The 18925-nt window shown below is 38.4% G+C and overlaps 1 protein-coding gene across 11 annotated transcripts in view; it reads right to left on the bottom strand.

The window, feature by feature from the left end:
• Nucleotides 1-18439, bottom strand: part of BLTP1 (bridge-like lipid transfer protein family member 1) — a 128954-nt gene extending 110515 nt beyond the window's left edge. For 9 of the 11 annotated variants that reach the window (XM_067297678.1, XM_067297681.1, XM_067297686.1 and 6 more), the window contains exons 1-5: nucleotides 18358-18439; nucleotides 9258-9387; nucleotides 5202-5318; nucleotides 3265-3343; nucleotides 2695-2759 (exon numbers count right to left, since the gene is read on the bottom strand). In XM_067297678.1, coding sequence (XP_067153779.1) covers nucleotides 2695-2759; nucleotides 3265-3343; nucleotides 5202-5318; nucleotides 9258-9354 — 358 coding nt within the window. In that variant the 5' untranslated portion in view covers nucleotides 9355-9387; nucleotides 18358-18439. Of the gene's footprint in view, nucleotides 1-2694; nucleotides 2760-3264; nucleotides 3344-5201; nucleotides 5319-9257; nucleotides 9452-17882; nucleotides 17900-18357 lie in introns of those variants that run through there. The other 2 variants (XM_067297680.1, XM_067297679.1) reach the window with 2 other exon arrangements.
• Nucleotides 18440-18925: the final 486 nt, after the last annotated feature.

Below are 18925 nucleotides of genomic sequence, written 5' to 3'. Positions count from 1 at the left end.
GGGAAAACATCCCTGATAAAGTGTGCACAGATTCCACAGGCATGTGGAACAAAACTCAATTGTTCCTACTGAGAGGAGTAAGAAGTTGGAATCTGAAGTTAAATCAAGGTTGAATTTGTAATTCCCAGCGTTAAGAACAGTTTTATTTTGGAATAACTTACTGAACATGCAAGGTACTTAATATTACTCAATCTTTTAAAGAGATCACTTATCTCACTTCTGAGGAAAATTCTATAGCTTGTTTAAGTTGGATGACTATGGAAGCCCTTTCCAGTCCTAGAACCTGTGAATATATGAATGAATTTCTATTCATTCTCTTTCCCCAAGGCCAGTGGGGAGTTGGCCAGCCAACCTTCAGGACATTCCTTCAGGAGATAGGGACAAATACAAACTTCAAACACAGACTAAAGAAGATGGCTTTTAGGAAATTAAAAATGTCCCAGTGCTGAAGTTCAACCTCTTGCTTACAGTTCTAATAGCACTGAAAACTAGATTAACAAATAGAGCCTTCTAACAAATAGAGCCTTCTATCAAACCAGTTGATGTCAAGCACAGATGCTCACCTGGAATGACCTAAAAAGGAGTTCCCACAGTGAGGCCTCCAATTATTTCAGGATCCTCCACCAGCTTCCCCTTCTTACACAAAAACAATCCTCCTCTAATACTCTTAATATCTCACAGAAAAAAGAATCAGACCATAGTATTCTGCACTAACAGGGCTTTAAGTATATCACCACCATTAATGGCAAAATTCCCATTAGGGACACCCTGCCTTCAGCTGCAGAACAGAAATTAATAAACAAACAAACCCCACAACACCAAATCAGAAACTAACATTTATTTCTTATATCTAAGTCCTCAAAAGTGTGGTTTTTCAAGCAAAAATATTAAAAGATTTAAGGTTTGTGTTTTTGTAAGAATCCGGTGGGTTCTCATTTTTAATAGTATTAGAATGCCCAGATTCAGTCTACCCTTTTTCCTTTAGGGGCAGCTCGGCTGTATTTTGTTTTACCTTTTATTAGAGACCTGAAACAAAGCTATGTATCAGTAATGTCTAGCTACAGCAGGTTTTCCAGTCACTCTGTAGAACAGTTGCAAGAGAGTAATTCTTGAACAAAAGAGAGGAAGCTTCAAGATGAAATCTACTGTCGGACTTCGCAATTTGCCCAGGTACAGATATTCCGCACAGAGCACAAGGCAGAGCGTACTTACAATAGACTAAGAACCATTGAAGATTTTATTTTTCCTTTAAGGTCAAAAATGAAAGCACCTCTGCTAAACAATCAAATATTTAAAGTGAGCAGGTTATTTTTTCTAAGAAAAAAAGTAATATTTTAAGAGAGTATTTTCTTCAGACTGCTTTGTCAGACCTATACACTTCTGACCTCCACTATTACTTGGATTATTCACCCACAAATTAGGCTGTCTTAAATTCCAGCAGAAACAGCTAAAGGCTTGTAATACTGCCAAGCAAAAATACCACCACAGAAGACAGGCATAACTATTTCTATTGCACTAAGATCAATTCATTTTTCATTCTGTGAGCCACTAGAGAAATGTATTAAATAGCAAATGAAGAAAATTCTATGAAAACCTGTTGGACAATAACCTGTAACTAAAAGAAGGTAATAAACTTTACGACTAGGTTCCATTTTCTGAATGAGTCTTCTTATGGTAAAGAAAACTTGAATAACGTCTTATCACCTTAGAAGGCTCATTAAAATGAAACGAGCAACTTTTTCTAACTTACTTCAATATTTTTGCAAGGCGTCTCAAATACCTGCATAGCATAGGTATGCAGCAGTCTACCACTGCAGAGTTTGTGCTGACAAAGCAGCAGCTGTACAAGCCTTCTGACAAGTTTAAACAGTTTCATGTCATCAGAGACCACTTCGGGAGGGGGAAACCCCTTCAAAGTTTATGGACCTCCCTCATTAGTGCCCTCCTCCCTAGTCTCAGCTACAGACAGTGGCCATGATTTCTGGCTGTGGTCTGCCATGACCCCTTGGTATTAATAATAGAATTATGATGCTTCAAAAGCCGAAAGAGGCAGGACTTGAGTCACTAAAAGACTAGATTCTAATCCTATAAGTGTCTAAGTACATATAACAGTCTGTTTATGTTATCTCACAATGTTTTTGCAGATATAATTAATCTCTCTTATCAGGTGATGGGCCTCCTATTCCAGCCATAGATAAGAAAAAAACAAAGGCGTTTTTCCACACTTCCCCACTTCTCTGACCACAGGTGTCACCAAGACACAGGGTCATCAAACACTAAAGAATATTCCTTACTGTAACACCATTGCTAAAATACTGACAACACAATAGTTAATCCTGAAAGCTACAACAGTTTCCAGAATATTTCTTAAGTCTCTAATAATTTGTCCCAGTTTAAAACTTCAGTACAGAATCAATTATGTTTGGATTACAGTTAATGATGGCTACTGTTATGGTTAATGGTGTTTGTCTCAAGAAGGGCCCTGATAATTAATTCTGTAGGTATTGCACTGTGTTGTACTAGTCCACTAATATACATAGAGCAGTTAAAAAAAACAACACCTTCAGATTGCTCAGTGTACTTCAGGTACGCAATAACAGATCAATTACTTACATACAATTGTGCAAAGGAAACATTTTCTGTAGATTATCTGCAACCTTAATTTAAGCTTTTAAAACTTCTTGAGAAGCCTACCATGCTGTTTCTGCTTGGGGTTGTACATCTTCCACCAGCGAAATATGATAAATCCATCTTGGATTCTAAATTGAATAAATTAGATAAAACAGAAGTTAAAAGATTAATAGTCCACATTCCTATGTGCAGCTGCATGGCATACTGCCTTAGACACCGCAAAGATCTGCAGTTTTAGTACTGTATAAGCAGTATTAAAGCACATCAAAATATTAATGCCTCATAGTGCAATATTATACTAGTTACTGCATTAACTGAACCTGTATACAGCCCCATATCCATCCTCTTCTCAAGGCTTTCCAACTTCAATGGTAAGAGTCAAAATTGCAAAATATTTGTTAGTCTGTAGTTCATGTAACAAACTATTCTCCATTTCATTAAATACATGCAAACCAGTTGGCCAAAACAGATCTTCAAAACTTAAGAATGGGAGTATGAAGGAGTGAAAGGTGTTAATATAAAATAATTCTCCTTCAAATTCTAAAATGTTTTATTTTACAAACATTAAGGGCAACTAGAATCTTACCCAATATTGAAAGTTTCAATTGATTATGCTCAATAGCAAATCTGTACCTGATAGACATGTCTTCTGTGATGTAATAGATTTCGCGAACCATGACTTTTCCAGACAGCACGGAGAACGAGAAGGAACCTATGGCAAAAGAAAGTGTTTAGAGGTCATTAGCCTAAAGTTTATTTTCTGGATGTAGAATATAGTATTCAATAATCCCGAAATAGTTTTGCTGGATATCTTGATTTTTCCCTTTGAAAACACTGACTTTCAGAGGAAAAGAGAAGTCAGAGATTCAGAACATGCAAGACCAATAGGAAAAAAAAAAAAAAAAAAAAAAGTACACAACTCTAAAAGGTACCAGGTTTGGCATCATCCAAGAATACAACCAGAGAGACTAGTCACTCGAAAATTCAGGTGCCTTGTCAAGTCTATGAGAAGACTTTGGAAAGCTATTTTGAACATTTATAAAGTCAAGCTATTGAATGTGTAGAGAGTAATCAGAAAAATAAAGATTCCCAACTAATGAATTTTTCAAATTTTTAAATGGCTATCAAATCAGCAGTCCAATTATTTTGACAAGCTGTGTTTACAGCAGGAAGGAATCAATATGTATGAAAAGACCAGCATGTAATGCAATAACCCGTATTTTCCCTAATGCTTTTCACTTCCCTCACAAAAAAATTAAGTAAAACATGATTTGTTAAAGCACAATCAACATTAATCGATTGAAGCCAAACTGTAAACCATGGGATTTAAATAATGTTATGTTTTTCTTACTAGTTAAGTTTATAAGGAACACCATATATTTGGCCAGCTATCTCCAGCTATGTTTACTTAATAGCAATTTCACAGACAAAAATTTTAATAAAAGCCTACAGATCAAGTGTAGGAGCCAGTAAGTATTTCAGCTATATTACTGTTCAAAAAAAGCTGGATTTGAAGATAGTTTGGATTACAGTTCTTAAATTTTGAAGGCATAAGTAAATTAATGGAGCTCTCTCTTTTGTGTGTGTGTGGGGGGGAGTGCTTAAGTTTCTACTGCACTTATGAGTAATAGTTGCAAAAGTTCAAAACTTAAAAAAAGTCATTCTGGGAAGCAGAGAGATGAAGGCATGAAAGAATAAGTGACAGAAAACTAAAAGTACAATCAGAGCAAGGTTGTGGGATATAGCCCTCTGTGACTCAGCATCAGATATTTTTGTAATGTGGGCGAGTGCCCAAATGATTTGTACTGACCTGTTTTATTCAAAAATGCTTTAAAATTAAAAAAAAAAAAAAAAAAAAGAGTTAATGGATTTTGATGCAAGTGTTCTACTCAGTATAAATTCTACATATTACAGTCCCAGTAAGGATTACCACGATTAGCTGTTCTGACAGCTTATTTGGAAAGCAAGGACACTGCCATAGCAAGGAATCAAGGCTTGAGACGGCACTGTGCTCCTTTGAGCCCAGACCAGCAGTCGCTACCCACGCTTCTGATCGAGTACAGCCAGCTCCACAGGTGTGGGGGAGTGGGAAGCCGCGCGCCCCAACACCAAATTACTGCGCAGGTTCGAAAGCGGCTCAGGCAGATCCCATTGGGAGCTCAGGTCAGACTTCCCTTTTAAAAGACTGATCATTATTATAGGAGGGCTTTGAAAAAGAGATAAAGGAAAACACACACATTGTATATACATAATGTATACAGACTAAACAGGAAAAAAACGTACACCTGATTTTGAATAAAACCTGTAAGTGAATTTTACTATAGAATATTCAGAAATTGAATAAAAAATTTTTGACAGTAGAAGAAGGTTGGGGTTGGGAGGTTTCTACCTACACTAAGAATTATCCCCAAAAGCAGGATATCAAATTTTTTCTTTTTATATTAAATCCATGCTGATAAATTACTAAAATAAAGGAACACTTTGATTTTACCTAGAGCTTTTAGCAAATTAAGGTATCATGATGAAAAACAGCAGATACACACACTTGCATTACATTAATCATAACTTACCAATATGGATGTAGCCATGCTTATATAATCTGTTAAGAACCAATGTTAAAATAAGTCCAATGTTCCGGGAATTATAGTAAGTTAGGTAGATAATCCATCCACAAGACAATATTGTTGCTGTTGAAAGATTAAAATGAATTAAAATATTTTAAAAGGTATACTGACCTAGATAAAAGCCTTACCTATCAAGGCTACAATGCACAACAATGTTCTTCCTATTCTCCAAAAAAATCTAAAATTGATGAGATTTTAACAGGTGTTTTGGGAGAGAGAGTGCAAGAAGAGTGGAGGAAGAGGAAATGGGAAATTCAGAAAAGTATAGGTTCTTCACTGTTCTTCCACTCCCCAATTCAAGTGACCTACAGAGGGCCTCCAAAAGGCTCCACACATTTAATTGTCATCTCTTACCTTCCAAGAAGTTAAATTTCATAGATCAAATTACAACATGGGTTATCCCATTCATAATCATTTATGTTAAAATACGAAAAAGGACCCACAGAAGTCATACTACATTTCTTTGCCAACACTCTCCAAACCACAACCTGTAACTTAAATTTCTAGCCTGTCATATCTCAGCTCAGGAAAGTTTACTATCACATCTGAAACAATATCCTATGCTGCATTACCCTGAGAGGAAAAAAAAAAGTATCAGCCCTTGGGTTAGCAGAAATATATTACATTGTCAACAGTTTGAGCATGGAACTTGTTGGGAAAAAAAGAAAAAAAATTAGGTCTGCTAATCTCCAAAGTAATTTTTACGTTAGTTGATTAAGATCTAATAACCTATTTCTAACTATAAGGGTTCTCAAAGCTTCCAGAAGGACAAACCCAAAAGGAATGGGATTGCCAGGGAATGGACTAGTTCAAATTCACTTTCTTGATAATTACAAATAAATCTATTTAATATAAAACAAAGTAGGAAATAAAGCCATTTTTGTATTCAGCTTAACTCTGTTCATTATACTAACAAATGCTTTGAATTTATATATACTTTATATTTAAAAACCTTAAATGGGAAAACTGAAGTACAGAAAAACATGGGTACAACACCTTCACTCTGCAGATAGTTCAGGTGACTGGTACTTGGGTTTAAATACTTGAACTGGGGTAGTCAAGAACAAAATAAATGAACCTTAAAGCTTTTACACCTTTGTCTGTGGCACGCTCCACTGCTTTGTAACATGTGCTGTGTTGAAAGACAAGAAGGAGAAGGTAGAAGCAAAAGAAAAGATGACTTGTATGACTTTGTCTTTTTTTGTACTGGAAAATGAATCCACTCTGGCTAAAATGAAAGCAACTCATACACCCAGGCAAGTAAGCTGCATGACATGTAATCAAATCAAATCTTAGGGCAAAGTTTTGTGAGGGTGATTACTCGGGTGCAAGGGAGGGAGGGTTAAGGCTAAACTCCAGGAAAGAAACTGGTGTTGGCATTCAGTGAAGGCATACTCCAAGGACCTCACCCAGTTTTTAGATGACTAAGCTGCTCCTCCATCAATGAAGCGAGAAAGGTGGAATGACTCACACTCAAAGGGTCTAACCACAGTCAAACTAAATTTGAGATTAAAGTTCAACTAGACACTTAAGTTCTAGATACCTAAAGTTAAGAAGGTATCCTCTTAAAGTGACATATTCAGGGAAAGGAAAAAAAATAAAAAATAAAGAAAGAAAAACAGCAGCAACAAACTAGTGCAGTTTCCAGGCACTGTGGCCCTAATCCCCTGCCTCTACCACTAGTCTCACTTCTGCCCCAAATTGCACCCTTTTCTTTCCCCTCACCAAATTTAGTCTCCACTACTAAATGACAGACCCACTAAAATTAAGGAATATAATTAACAGAGTTAAAAAGGCTCATCACAGAAATTACATTTTTGCCTTCAAAAATGTCTTCTGCCAGCATGTTGTAGATAACTCTTTCTGTGAATTGAAGCATTGTTGTAGTTATGATATTCAATTTTGCAGCTGTTGAATAAGTCAACACCAACTGAAATTAGCCTTTACTGCAAAGGGATGCTGCACAAACAGTTCAGGTAATAAAGATCACCTACAGAATCATTACAACAAGAACTGAAACTGCTGAAATGCATGAGTTACAGGATAAGATGCAGTTTTAAACCAATTATCATAACAAGCTTTAAAATTAGATTTAAATACAAAACATTAGTTTGCTACAAATCCTGTTGCACATTTAAAGAGTATGCAGCTTTCTTAAAATAAGTCATTATTTACATCTGTAATCTAAATAGAGTACAGATTTTGCAAGGTAAATCTTACACAGCTGCAATCTGCTGGAGAATTTTACTGCACACTATTTTAAAAAGTTATTTTGGAATTAGGCAACAAAACTTTTAAGAACATGTTCATTTCTTGAACTCATCATCTCTTCTACTGGGACCAATATTTAGCTATTTCTGGAGAAGACCACTAGTTGGCATCTTTTTTTGTTCTTATAACAGGATGCCCTCGGTCAGTAGATGAAAGCAGAGGAGAAATGTTCGGTTAAAACTGGGTCAGTTAATAAACATTAATTTAATATGTTTGTATCCAAATCTTGTAATAAAGTGGAGGCTACGCAGGCTTTTCTTTGCATCATTTTTAAAAACCCAAGAGATCTGTTAGAACTGGAGAGATCAGCATCGCACAGAACTGCGTAAGTATACATAGGTAAGTCTGCCTTATAATAAGGGGATGGACTAGATTATTTCTTGAAGATCCATCCACTCTGATTTCCTGTGAAACAAAGTTATAAATTGAATATGCTTAAGCAAAGCTTTCATTTTAATTTATAATTGTTGCATGGAATTGCTTATATGCTACTTACTTTCCAAGTAGTAATACTAGCAGTTTGCTCAAAGAATCTAGCGCACAAAGGGAGAAGGGGGAAAAGAAAAACTCTACAGGCTGCAAATCAACACATTTATTCTTTGGTGGAAGATGTGAACATCTTTAAGTCTCTATTCAAAGCTTCTGGGGAAAATTTTTCAGATCTCTCTTCATGTCTGTTCCACATTTCAGCATCAGCAACTATAAGCATGGTGACTTCCCTTACTTTCACCCTGATTACACACACAATTTTGGACTCAAACTTTCTGCCAGGAGATATTAAAGGTGAAACAAATAATATTCAAAGTGCACCCTCAGGTATTTCACCTGTGCCCTACCCATTCAATCTGGTCTACTGAAAAATAATTCCAGGGTACCAATGGCCAACAGATATGGTTTAACTTCTCAAAAGTGAACAAAACAAAACACAACAAAAAAAAGAACCACTTATTTTTCCTCTGCTGTCCCTCACTCTCCAGATCCAGGATCAAAGCTGAAAAGTAGGTATTGTCTACTTTTGGAAAAGCCCGAGTTCCTCACAGTTACTTCTAACAGTCTCATCTGAACCTGAATACAACTTAAACATTATTTTGCTCTCTGTCCCACCTGTTCACAGATTCAGGAAATAAGAATATCTACACACAAATATAAACAACAACATCCATTTTATAAAAACATCAACATATCTAAAACAGGAACATTTACAAAAACAGATTGCCCATAATTGAGTACACTATGTTATGTTTAAAGGCTTATTGTGGCACACAATTTAGTCTAGAAGTTACGTCATTAAAGCCTTTACAGCACTATTCAAATTACACATGCTGTATTAAATGGCAGATATGTTCATATTTCTATAACGAAGTAATTGCACCTGCCTGTCGTGTTGAAATGGTGATCCTTTGTTATGGTATTATACTTAACCACCACCAGCTCAGTTCTCACTGAGGTCTCATTTGTAGCTGTTGTAAAGCATCATCCTTTGCATCTTTGACTTACTTCCTGATTGCCATAGTAGGATTAGTATTGGAAGCAATTCCGTATTTTTTCTTTCTGATTTACTTAAGTAGCATTGTCATACATCACTAAACAGTTCTACAACAAATGAAAATCAGCTTTTATTGTTTTGATGTCTTTTAGTAAGAAATTCTAAATTGGTGTAACATCATTTAGAGAAGCATGTTTAAAAGCACTCACAAAAAACATTTGACCAAAACAGCAGATTCACCTTACCTACTAACAGCCAAACTACATTCGAGTCATGTTCTGTCAGGAAGTCTTCCAATTGCGTGATACTTGGGACAAAACTATCATTTTTTCTTTGATCCATTGCTAAGCTGTTTTTGTATCAGCACCTATAGAACTGAAGGCAAAAAAACAAAATGAGTAATAAGGACAGTATAGTTTAGAGAAAACTGAGTATGTAGCACATTAAACAATACCTAACAGCCTCCTTAAAAAAAAAAAAAAATCCTATGCTCTCCAAATTTAGTAATCTGAATACCCTATACAACATATGAGCCAACAAATGTAACACATACAATTACACTATAGCACTGAGTCAAAAGGCAACTGAACATAAGAGTAAAAACTAAACTGTATTAATCTAAGCATTTTGGCATACAAACAGGTAGCACAAGACAAACTGCATGCTTCATATTCGCATATTAGAGATTTGTTCTATAGAACATTCCTTTCAGAGAAGCATTAGTTTATTTCAAGAAAATTATTCTATTTAACTGGTTAACTAAACATCCATCATCTCAGTATTATAGCTTAGCCTCCAATAACTCATGTATTTTATACCTCTTATTTCTTACACACAGAATGCCAAACACAGTCCATTTGAAAACAAAAAAAGATAGTGCTATTTCTGCCAGTGAGATGAACAACTCCCTAAAGGTTATTTTTGTTCAATTCAGGTTTACCACTGAATTTTGTAAACCAGCCCCACAATTCATGTTGTTTCAGGATGTTTATATAAGAAGTTTTCTCCTCATTTTAACAGGTAATGAGGGAGAACAGAAAGCAGCTCCTTATACCAACAAAGAAAAGAGTCCTAGCCCAGGATACCAATTCTGAAACCTGTTTTTAATTGCTAATTAACTTAACTGCTCAGAATCAGAAGGCTCAGACTCTATACTGGATATGCACAGATACCTAAAAGTTGAGAGGTAGTTAAACTTGTTACAGAGCTTTTAATCATCATTTGTGAACTTCCTTAAGCCACCACTTCATTCAGAAAAAAGATGTTCAACCAGTTGTCTTAAACACATACCAAAAAAGTATCACCAAGTCACCTGAGAGGTAGCAGCCCTACAGTTCTTCAAATAAATCCATCTGCTTAGGGAGAGGCTACATGCGACCACAGGCAAGCAGAGTAAGGAGAATACCCTCAGGCTTTCCCATATTAAGAGGGGGAAGCTGATCAGGCCTTTACAGAAAAAGCCCCTCATCACACTCTACATAGCGCAGAGTCCAGGTGGCTCCTTTCATGGCCTCAATCTGATACTTCAGTTACACCATTTCAAAGCAAATTCCTTGGAGTATTTAACTATATTTGAGCACAGAGCAAAATTCAGACAGGGAGGAAAAACATATTAGCATGAGATTATATTAAGGAATCAATACTTAAAGCAGGTCTATGTGTCATTTGTTCAAGTGCTACCTTTCAGTGCAGTGCAGGCCTTTACCGTCTGCTCTGGCCAGCAGCACAGAGCCGCTGCACCAATGGAAGGCAAGGCTGAAGTGTACACTTCCATGCAGTCTTTAGGAGCTATGGAAAATTTCCTTAACCTCTTTATCCAGTGAGTCTATTAGTTCTCTTGCTTTAAGACATATTTGAATCATCTTATAAAAAGTGACTACATATATCTGCTATACAGAGAGCACAAAACCAGTCCTTCTGATCTTTCACACTTATTCAAACCACCCATAAATCATCTTGTAATTGGGTTATATTAATTAAGTGTGATTAACAGGGAGTAGTTCTGATCAGTAACATTTGTAATTATACAGCACCATTTTACTTGTATTAGTTTCATCCGAAGTCTTGTCCCTTGGACATTATCTGCCAAGCTTTCTTCCAGGAAGATAAGCTTTTTTTTTTCTTTTTTTTTTTTTTTTTTTAAGTACACCTTCCAACTCCTGGCAACCTGTCTTGCAAATCAATGTTAGCATTCAACCCTCAAAAAATAAGTAGTTTTATCTCCTTTTCTTTATGAAGTTTCTGATGCTCTCCATTAAGAATTAAAGAATGTCAAACTAAATACCACTGATAAAGCTTTGCTTTTTGAGCAGTATAACATCTTTGGAATAATTGGTATTTTAAAAGTGTTAGCAAGAAAAAACAATTTATCAATTTTTTTTTTCTGTAATATCCATCCTATTCTCTTAGTATTTAACTTGGAAATAAAATGTGACTGGGGAAGTTCAAAAAACCTGCTCTAAATGCATTCATATCTCACTTACATTTGGGTAAATTCAATATTCTGAATCAAGAGTCTGTGCTTTGAACTAAAACATGGGCACAGTCTCAAGGAAAAGCATTAGCAATTTCTTCACCACCTCTTCTGATAAGAAGGAGTAGAATGGAGATGAAAGAATATGAAAGCAGTAAATAAATAATAATAAAAAAAACCTCCAGACATTGCTTCCAGTAGTAATGATAAAGAAGCTCCCCTATAAACAGGAATAACAAGCATCACGCATGGATATTTTTAGAAAGCCGCCCTTGTTTCAGAAGGGACATTACAATGGCAAACTCAATTACATAATTGTAGTGCAATTTGTTTTAAGCCTTTCACAATACCCTAATAAAAAAAACCCACATGCCATCTTGTATTATGAAGTAGATGTGCAGACCATCTATAAGATCCTTCAATTTGTGAATGACAGAGGGACTGGGGAAACTGAAGTCAACACATTTCAGCATAAAGTTTGTTTAAGGGGGGTGGGGAGGGGAAGGTTTTGTGGTCATACAAGAGAAAAGAATTTTTCTTTTGTGATCAAGACCACTGCAGAAGCGTTGCAAATTGATGGGGACTGCCCGTTACGTTAAAGAACATCTCTGTTTAATCTTCTAAGAAAGCTACTTGCAGCCTTTTCCTAAGAAATTATCCTCCAATGTTACTTGATACTGAGACAGAATATTACATATTGTTATAGCTCTAAGGAAGACTGGCAAGACAAATCAAAGACTGCAAGTCATGGGATCCTGACATTTACTTAAGTACAGACCATGTTCATCATTTTTTGTTATCACTATCCCAAGCATAAACTGGATATCCTTGAAAGTTTTCTGGAATACATTTGCCACTGGCATGTAAATAAACACAGGAATCTCGCACCAGTCATCATTTCTAAATCCATCATTTTGGAGTCTCACAGCTGATCATCTAACATGCTGCCCCACTAACAGACACCCTTTGCCCTTGGTTGGCTTGATCAAGTGACCTGAGGAAGAGGATGGCAACAGTGAAAGTGTAACTGTTCAGAAACAGGCAGCTGTAACACTTGCACTGGGAGTGGGCTCTTTGTTTCATAGAGGAAGCAGGTGTTTTAAACAGATTATGAAGCAATTTTGCCCATACGAACTAGCGTAACAGAAGGGTGATCTATGCAGAGACTTAAGTAGTACCCACTATTTATAAAGCCCTTGTGCGTTTCGGGCATGGAGTACGGAGAGGCAGGAGTAGGACTGTCAACAGAAACACTGGCTTTTCAGTAGCTAGTATCCATCCTGAAAACACACCATCTCTTCCTGCTAACAGCCCTGATGATCCTGCTCCTGCCTCTTCATCTTCCATGCCATATATACTGTACCAGTAGGCACAATTTAAGTGTGCAGCTTAGGCTACTGCATGCATCCCTCCCTCTTACATTTATTACTATGGGTAAATACTTCCAAATCTGTCAAAACATTAACTGTTGCACTTTCTAGGAACACATCTTTGACCACCAGCTTGATATGCCTGCAATTTAAATGCAAACTGTTACTGTATTTTTCTGAAGCAACAGGATACTTTCTAAATCTTAGGGGACTGCTTTTGAAAGAAAGAGACTTAAGTCTGGATGGGGAACAGACTCTTACCATCTGTACCAATACAAAACAGAAAGCGCATGACAAAGAAAGAGGAAATCCGGAACTTCACATTTACCTCTCTGCACATATTTATTGTATTTTCTCAAGATCTCTACTGTTTTATAATGAGCCCAGTAAAACTGCTGGAACATAATCCAAAATCCTATCTTTCGGTTAAGAAAAACAAAAGAAGCAAAGAAACAGCACATCTTTACTATTCAGTATGGCACTCATGGCTTTCATTACTGCAAACCATGTTAATACATACAAAATTTACTAATTTCCTCCTAGAAGGAGGAAAGCAACAGAAGAGGACTCTGTGGCAATAAAGTGATAAAATCACAGCACCTTTCACTTGTACTTATTTTCACAACACTCCTTTAAGGGGCTATGTAATCATCTTTCTATAAATGAGATACCTGAAACATGGAGAGATAAAAGACCAAATACCTAATTTAGGATGCCCAAACCTAAGAATTTAAGGTGTGCTCTCCAGGAGCATGTTTAGAGCACTTGGCCTGTTCAAAGCAGTCACTGGACTTGCTTGAAGATGTGAGGGTTCAATATTACTACAGATTTGCTTCAGCTGGTCACATAGGCATTTTTTATAGCAGAAACACAATTAACTGACACCCCAAAAAATGAATTTTAATTACCTGAGTCATATATTAATCAGTTACTCTCAATACTAAAAAGAGGTAAGTGGTAGAAAACGAGGCAAGTGTTGTTAAAGTCCCGGGGGATGCACTTCATTTCCAGCCCACTTCCTGTATTCCAAACTCAATCGAGTTTGCACAGCAGATAAGCTATTCCTAAAAGCCAGGTAAAAATTAGTTGCTTAAAATCATTTTAAACCTATTTCAGTCACAATAAACTAACTTCAGTCTGAGGCATCAACACTTAACCCTGAGAAAAGAATTCTCTGCTTGAACAAAGTCAGTAAAAATTTACATAAAACATACATATATAAAAGACTTGGGGGGGGTGGGGGGAAGCCCATCCAATAGCTTGACTGATAAGACACACAAAATATACTTTTGATACACAGATTCCATATTATACTTTGACTTTGTTTAGGTAGTTAGGTGGAAAAACCAGCGTATTTATTCTGCGAAGAAAAGAAAGGAAGATGAGCAGCTTGTTGACTCTTTGAAGTATCTGGCCACAAAGTGGCATAATGCCCACAGAGGATGTGGCTCTCCAGCATTCTCCGGCACTGGAATTCAGTTGCTTAGCAGAAATAGCTGAAGTAAATAAAACAACAATGTAAATGTGAAAAGTCTATCATATACCTATAACTGAAGATGAAAGCACTAGATGTTTTATTAAGTGCCTGAGAACATTAAGCAACATGGATCTTGAGGCTGAACAAAAAGAGGGGGAAAAAGAAGTCTGTTTATTTATCCCATCTTTTGTAATGCTTTTCTTCTGGGGCACCTTGTAGAAGCAACAGAATAAAACTTGTACCCAAAGATGGGGAAAAAAAACTAGCATTTCATAATGTTGAGAAGAAACACTTGTATATGGTCATGAAGAAAGTAGGAAAATACTGTAGCGTATGCCACTGGTCCCCTTATTTTTACTAGAATTTATGGAGGAATTAAATTGGAAAGCTAAATCTATCCGGCTCATTCCTCAAATCTTCATATAATCAACTGTTTACCAAGCCTTTGTAAATTGGAAAGAAAAACAAAATTTGTTTCTCAAAATAATGGGCATATTTACTTCCTCCTTAATATTACAAGATACTTTTCATTTTGAGGCCCCTCTACTCCCAATTACAAGAAAGCGGAGTTACAATTACACCCAAAATACCAGATCAAATAATGGCATACAAAATCCCCTAATCTAAATAAATGAATTTACCTCATATGCATGGTTGCATGTCTGGTAAATAAGCCACACCCACAAAGGGTCAGATAAAGTACATTCGTTAAAAAAAAAAGGAAAGAAGGAGCACTTGAGTCCTACAGCCTCAGTCATTTTCTTTCACAGTCTCTGACAATAGTTACTACAAAATCAGAGCTTTGCTTAATTAAACGGTATTAGAAAAGAAAGGGGTCTCACAAGTGGTATACATAACCAATTTTTTCTCTGAAGGTGTAGTGATACTGTCAGCACCTATAAGTGTATTAGGCACATTTTACAAAACTAGAAAGTGCCAGCCTTAGTTTCTTTCCCAAAACACTCCAGCTAGGTCTGAAGACATCAAACCAGTCCCAGTACATCTTAGGAAGCTCAATTACTCTTCAGTCAAGAAGTAAGGGGAAGAGGAAGGAAGAGAAAGAAAGTTGTTTTCAAAAACAACATACTCAAAAAAAAACCACACTAAATTGTAGAACCTGCACAGCAATTTTGTAATATGAAGTGCTGTATTTGCTTCATACCTTAAACCCAATTAATGATCAGTCAAAAAAAAAAAAAAAACCTGCCCATTTTTCTGCCTTTGCTAGTGCTTGAAGTAACAATAGTGGTAAACTGTAAACAAACTAAAAGAACTGTTTTAATTATACTAATGAAATCTTGCTATAACCTCAAATGGAAGCAGCTGAACTAAAAACAGTACAGGAGAGAGTCACACCTAGTTGAACTGCTCTGTGGACAGTAGTAGTTAAACATAATTTACAGTATACTAGCTTACGTTAGTAACATGCTCACATAGGAGTTTACATTAAAAAACTGAATTATATCAAAATTAAAGTTGCAGATCTTTGAATAAGATCTTAAGAAATAAAAGTCATTCTTACAGTAGTCTTCCTTATGAGATTTATTGTATCTAATAGAGAAATAGAAACCACCAGAGAAGCATATACATTAAAAAAAGGGTATTTTAACACCCTTCCTACAAGCAGTGAGAAAAAAGAAAAAAAATAGTTTAGTATGAGCTGTTCAGACAAGCATCATTGGCAAAAAGGAGTGAAATGCAAAAGTCATTTGCAACACAAATCTACTGAATTAGTGTCCAGAACAGTGGAAGAGATGCATTTTTCATTTCAAAGCTTCTGAAAATAGTTGATGCTCTAGGTACCCAAGGACAAGTAGACTAGTACTCAATACTAGGACAACCAACATACAATATTCCTTGCATCACTTATTGGCAGTCTAGCAATGCCCAACTGAATTTTGGATGATTGTTCTTTTAACTTTACTTTACTTTAAAAGAAACAAAAAATCTGAGATTGTGTAAACCATGTCTCCCAGACTTGTCTGGGAGAAGAGGGCTGTTTTGTTGTCAACGTTACCAGCTGTTGATATTGAAGGAAAAAAAAAAAAGAATCTAAAGGTTTATAACACTAGAAATAAATAAGAACTTGCCTTATTGCACACTCCTCTATCCAGAAAAAAAAAAATGCTTCCTTTGAGGGGCCTGTCTCAACAAAAAGGCTTTTTCTTTTTTTTAATTTGGACTGCAACACTGTATCTCTGAATTATTCTATGAAATTAAGGTTTTTTTCACCTTCTGTATGAACTTTTCCAGAGTCTTTCCATTAAATTTCTCCTCTGACACCTCACCACAATTTGGGGGAAGGGGGAAATCAGCCCTAAGTCAAACCACAAATCAGTCTTATGGCTACATATACCAAATCTCTTAAGTGAGCTAGATACAGAACATTAGTGTTTGTCCCAGTCAGCACTCAACCCAAAGATTTTAGCACAGAAGCAAGTTGCTATGGGATAAACAGTTACTAGGAGAAGGTAATGTATCTTAACCCCACTGTAAATGTAGGATAATTTTGCATGCCATTCATAAAGAGTGGTAAACTCTGGCCTACTTCCCACAAGATGAAATTATACAGAGGGGAATTGCTAGAGAGTAGTTTATGTACTTTTCACACGCCAAAGTTTTCTAACAGCATACCCAAAAAGGGTGAATTACTTCATCAGCCACACAGAGGATGAGAGCTCGCCCTGAAGTAGTCCTGGACACCTGCGCATCTTTACTCAACCAAGTGAAGACTACTCGCCATCACTAAAGTCTACTCATGCATAAACCTGTTCATGAACACTGTCTAATTGTGCAAGCTCAGGCCACGATCCTCTACTAATACTCCTGAAAGGAAATTGGCACAAACTGTCCAATTGGTACTATTTTAGCAATGATCTTTGAAAAAACCAATTAACATACTTTTACAAACAAGACTACTCCCTCCTATACTCCACTTCTTATCAGTCGCCACAACTTCCAGCCCAACTATTTATCTGATCTTTATGCACGTTTCATGTAAAACTGGAAAGATATTGCTACAATTAAAAAAATAATAATAAAAGTCACCACACAAGTAGATTAACTAACAATTTACACAGAAGAACTTCCATGGCAACTATAGTGGTCTTTTCCATATTAAAGCTTTTAAAAATCAAAAAATACATATATTGCAAGAGAGTATTGCTGTAGACATGTTTCCTAAGATGGGAGAGAAATCCAGATGTAGATCATGACTGAGATACTGGATATATGTTAATCTTCAAAATATACATCCAGTATATTAATATGTTGAAGTGCTTTGTATTGATAAATTACATTATGTATTTTTGTTAATAATATGAAATAGAAAAAATTTTTAATTACAGCCTTAAACACATCAAAAAGCATGTGTATTTTATTTAAATTCAGTGCATATACTAAACTCTCCACGGGTCAAAGATAGTGACAGGGATCATCTTTCATCTGCCAGTGAAACGAGAGGGAAACTTTCCTTGCAGACCAAACAGACTGGAAGTGCTCGGTCTCTTGTCATCTGACCTCCGATGCTTTTTGCACTACGTTAACTTACAGCGACACACACAAAAGCAAAAACAGGAACCCGTGAAACTCAACCGGTTTCCTCTCCCACCGTCTCCACAGAGGAGATCTGCGGACCGAAGAGCAAGCGAGGAGCTCTCATACGCGCAGCAGAACACAGCTGGGCACGGAGGCGCAGGCAGACCCGCTCCGCCGGGGAGCGGGCACGGTGCCCGGCGCGCCCCTCCTGCCCCCGAGCCCTGCCGCTAGCGCCAGCCCCTCGGGCAGCCTCCCGGCGCCGGCAGGCGCGGGCAGGCGGCGCGGCGCGACACGGCGCGACACGGCGCGGCCTGCTCCGCTCCTGCCGGGAGGCCGCGGCGCCGCGCACCTGCCCCACCCCCACCCCTCTGCGCGCATCTGCCCCGCCCCCCCTCCGCCGCCGCCGCCAACGGCCGCCGCGGCCCGCGGAGCCCCCCGCCGCCCCCGGGGGCGGCGCGGCAGAGCCGGCGGCGCCCTGCGGCACTTACGCCATCGCCCTCCGCGGCGGCGCTGCTGCGGACCCGGAAGCGGCGGCGGCGGCGGCAGTGGCGGCCGTGGCGGCGGCGGCGGCCCTCCCGCACCTCACGGCAAACGCCGCGCCGCCCGGCACGCCGCAGCCAATCGCAAGGCGCCGCCGGCCCGCGGGGCCAATGGCGAGGGCGGCATTGCCCCCAGGGGGCGGGAAGAAGGCGCGCGCCGCGGCCAATAGCAAGAGGCGGCCCTGAGGGGAGCGTCTCTCACCGCCCCTTCGCGGCGGGGTTGAGCCGAGGTCGGAGGGAGGCGGGAGGCGGGGCGTGGGCGCCGCGCATGCGCAGGCGGGGGGGCACAGCTGGCGGGGGGGCACAGCTGGCGGGGGGGCACAGCTGGCGGGGGGGCACAGCTGGCGGGGGGGCACAGCTGGCGGGGCGGGCAGCCAGATGTGCCGCGCCGCTGGCGGCGGGCCGCGTCCTCCCCCGCCGGCGCCTCCCTGCCAAGGACCTCCCAAGCCCCAAACCCTGCCGAGCGGCTCCAGACATCGCAGCAGCCCGTGTTTCCGAAACCGCGGTGCCGAGGGAA

This window comes from Apteryx mantelli, chromosome 5, assembly GCF_036417845.1.
Source record: "Apteryx mantelli isolate bAptMan1 chromosome 5, bAptMan1.hap1, whole genome shotgun sequence".
In the NCBI taxonomy this organism is placed as follows: domain Eukaryota; kingdom Metazoa; phylum Chordata; class Aves; order Apterygiformes; family Apterygidae; genus Apteryx; species Apteryx mantelli.
Note: the sequence above shows the minus strand (reverse complement) of the source record. Positions and strands in the feature narration are given on the sequence as shown.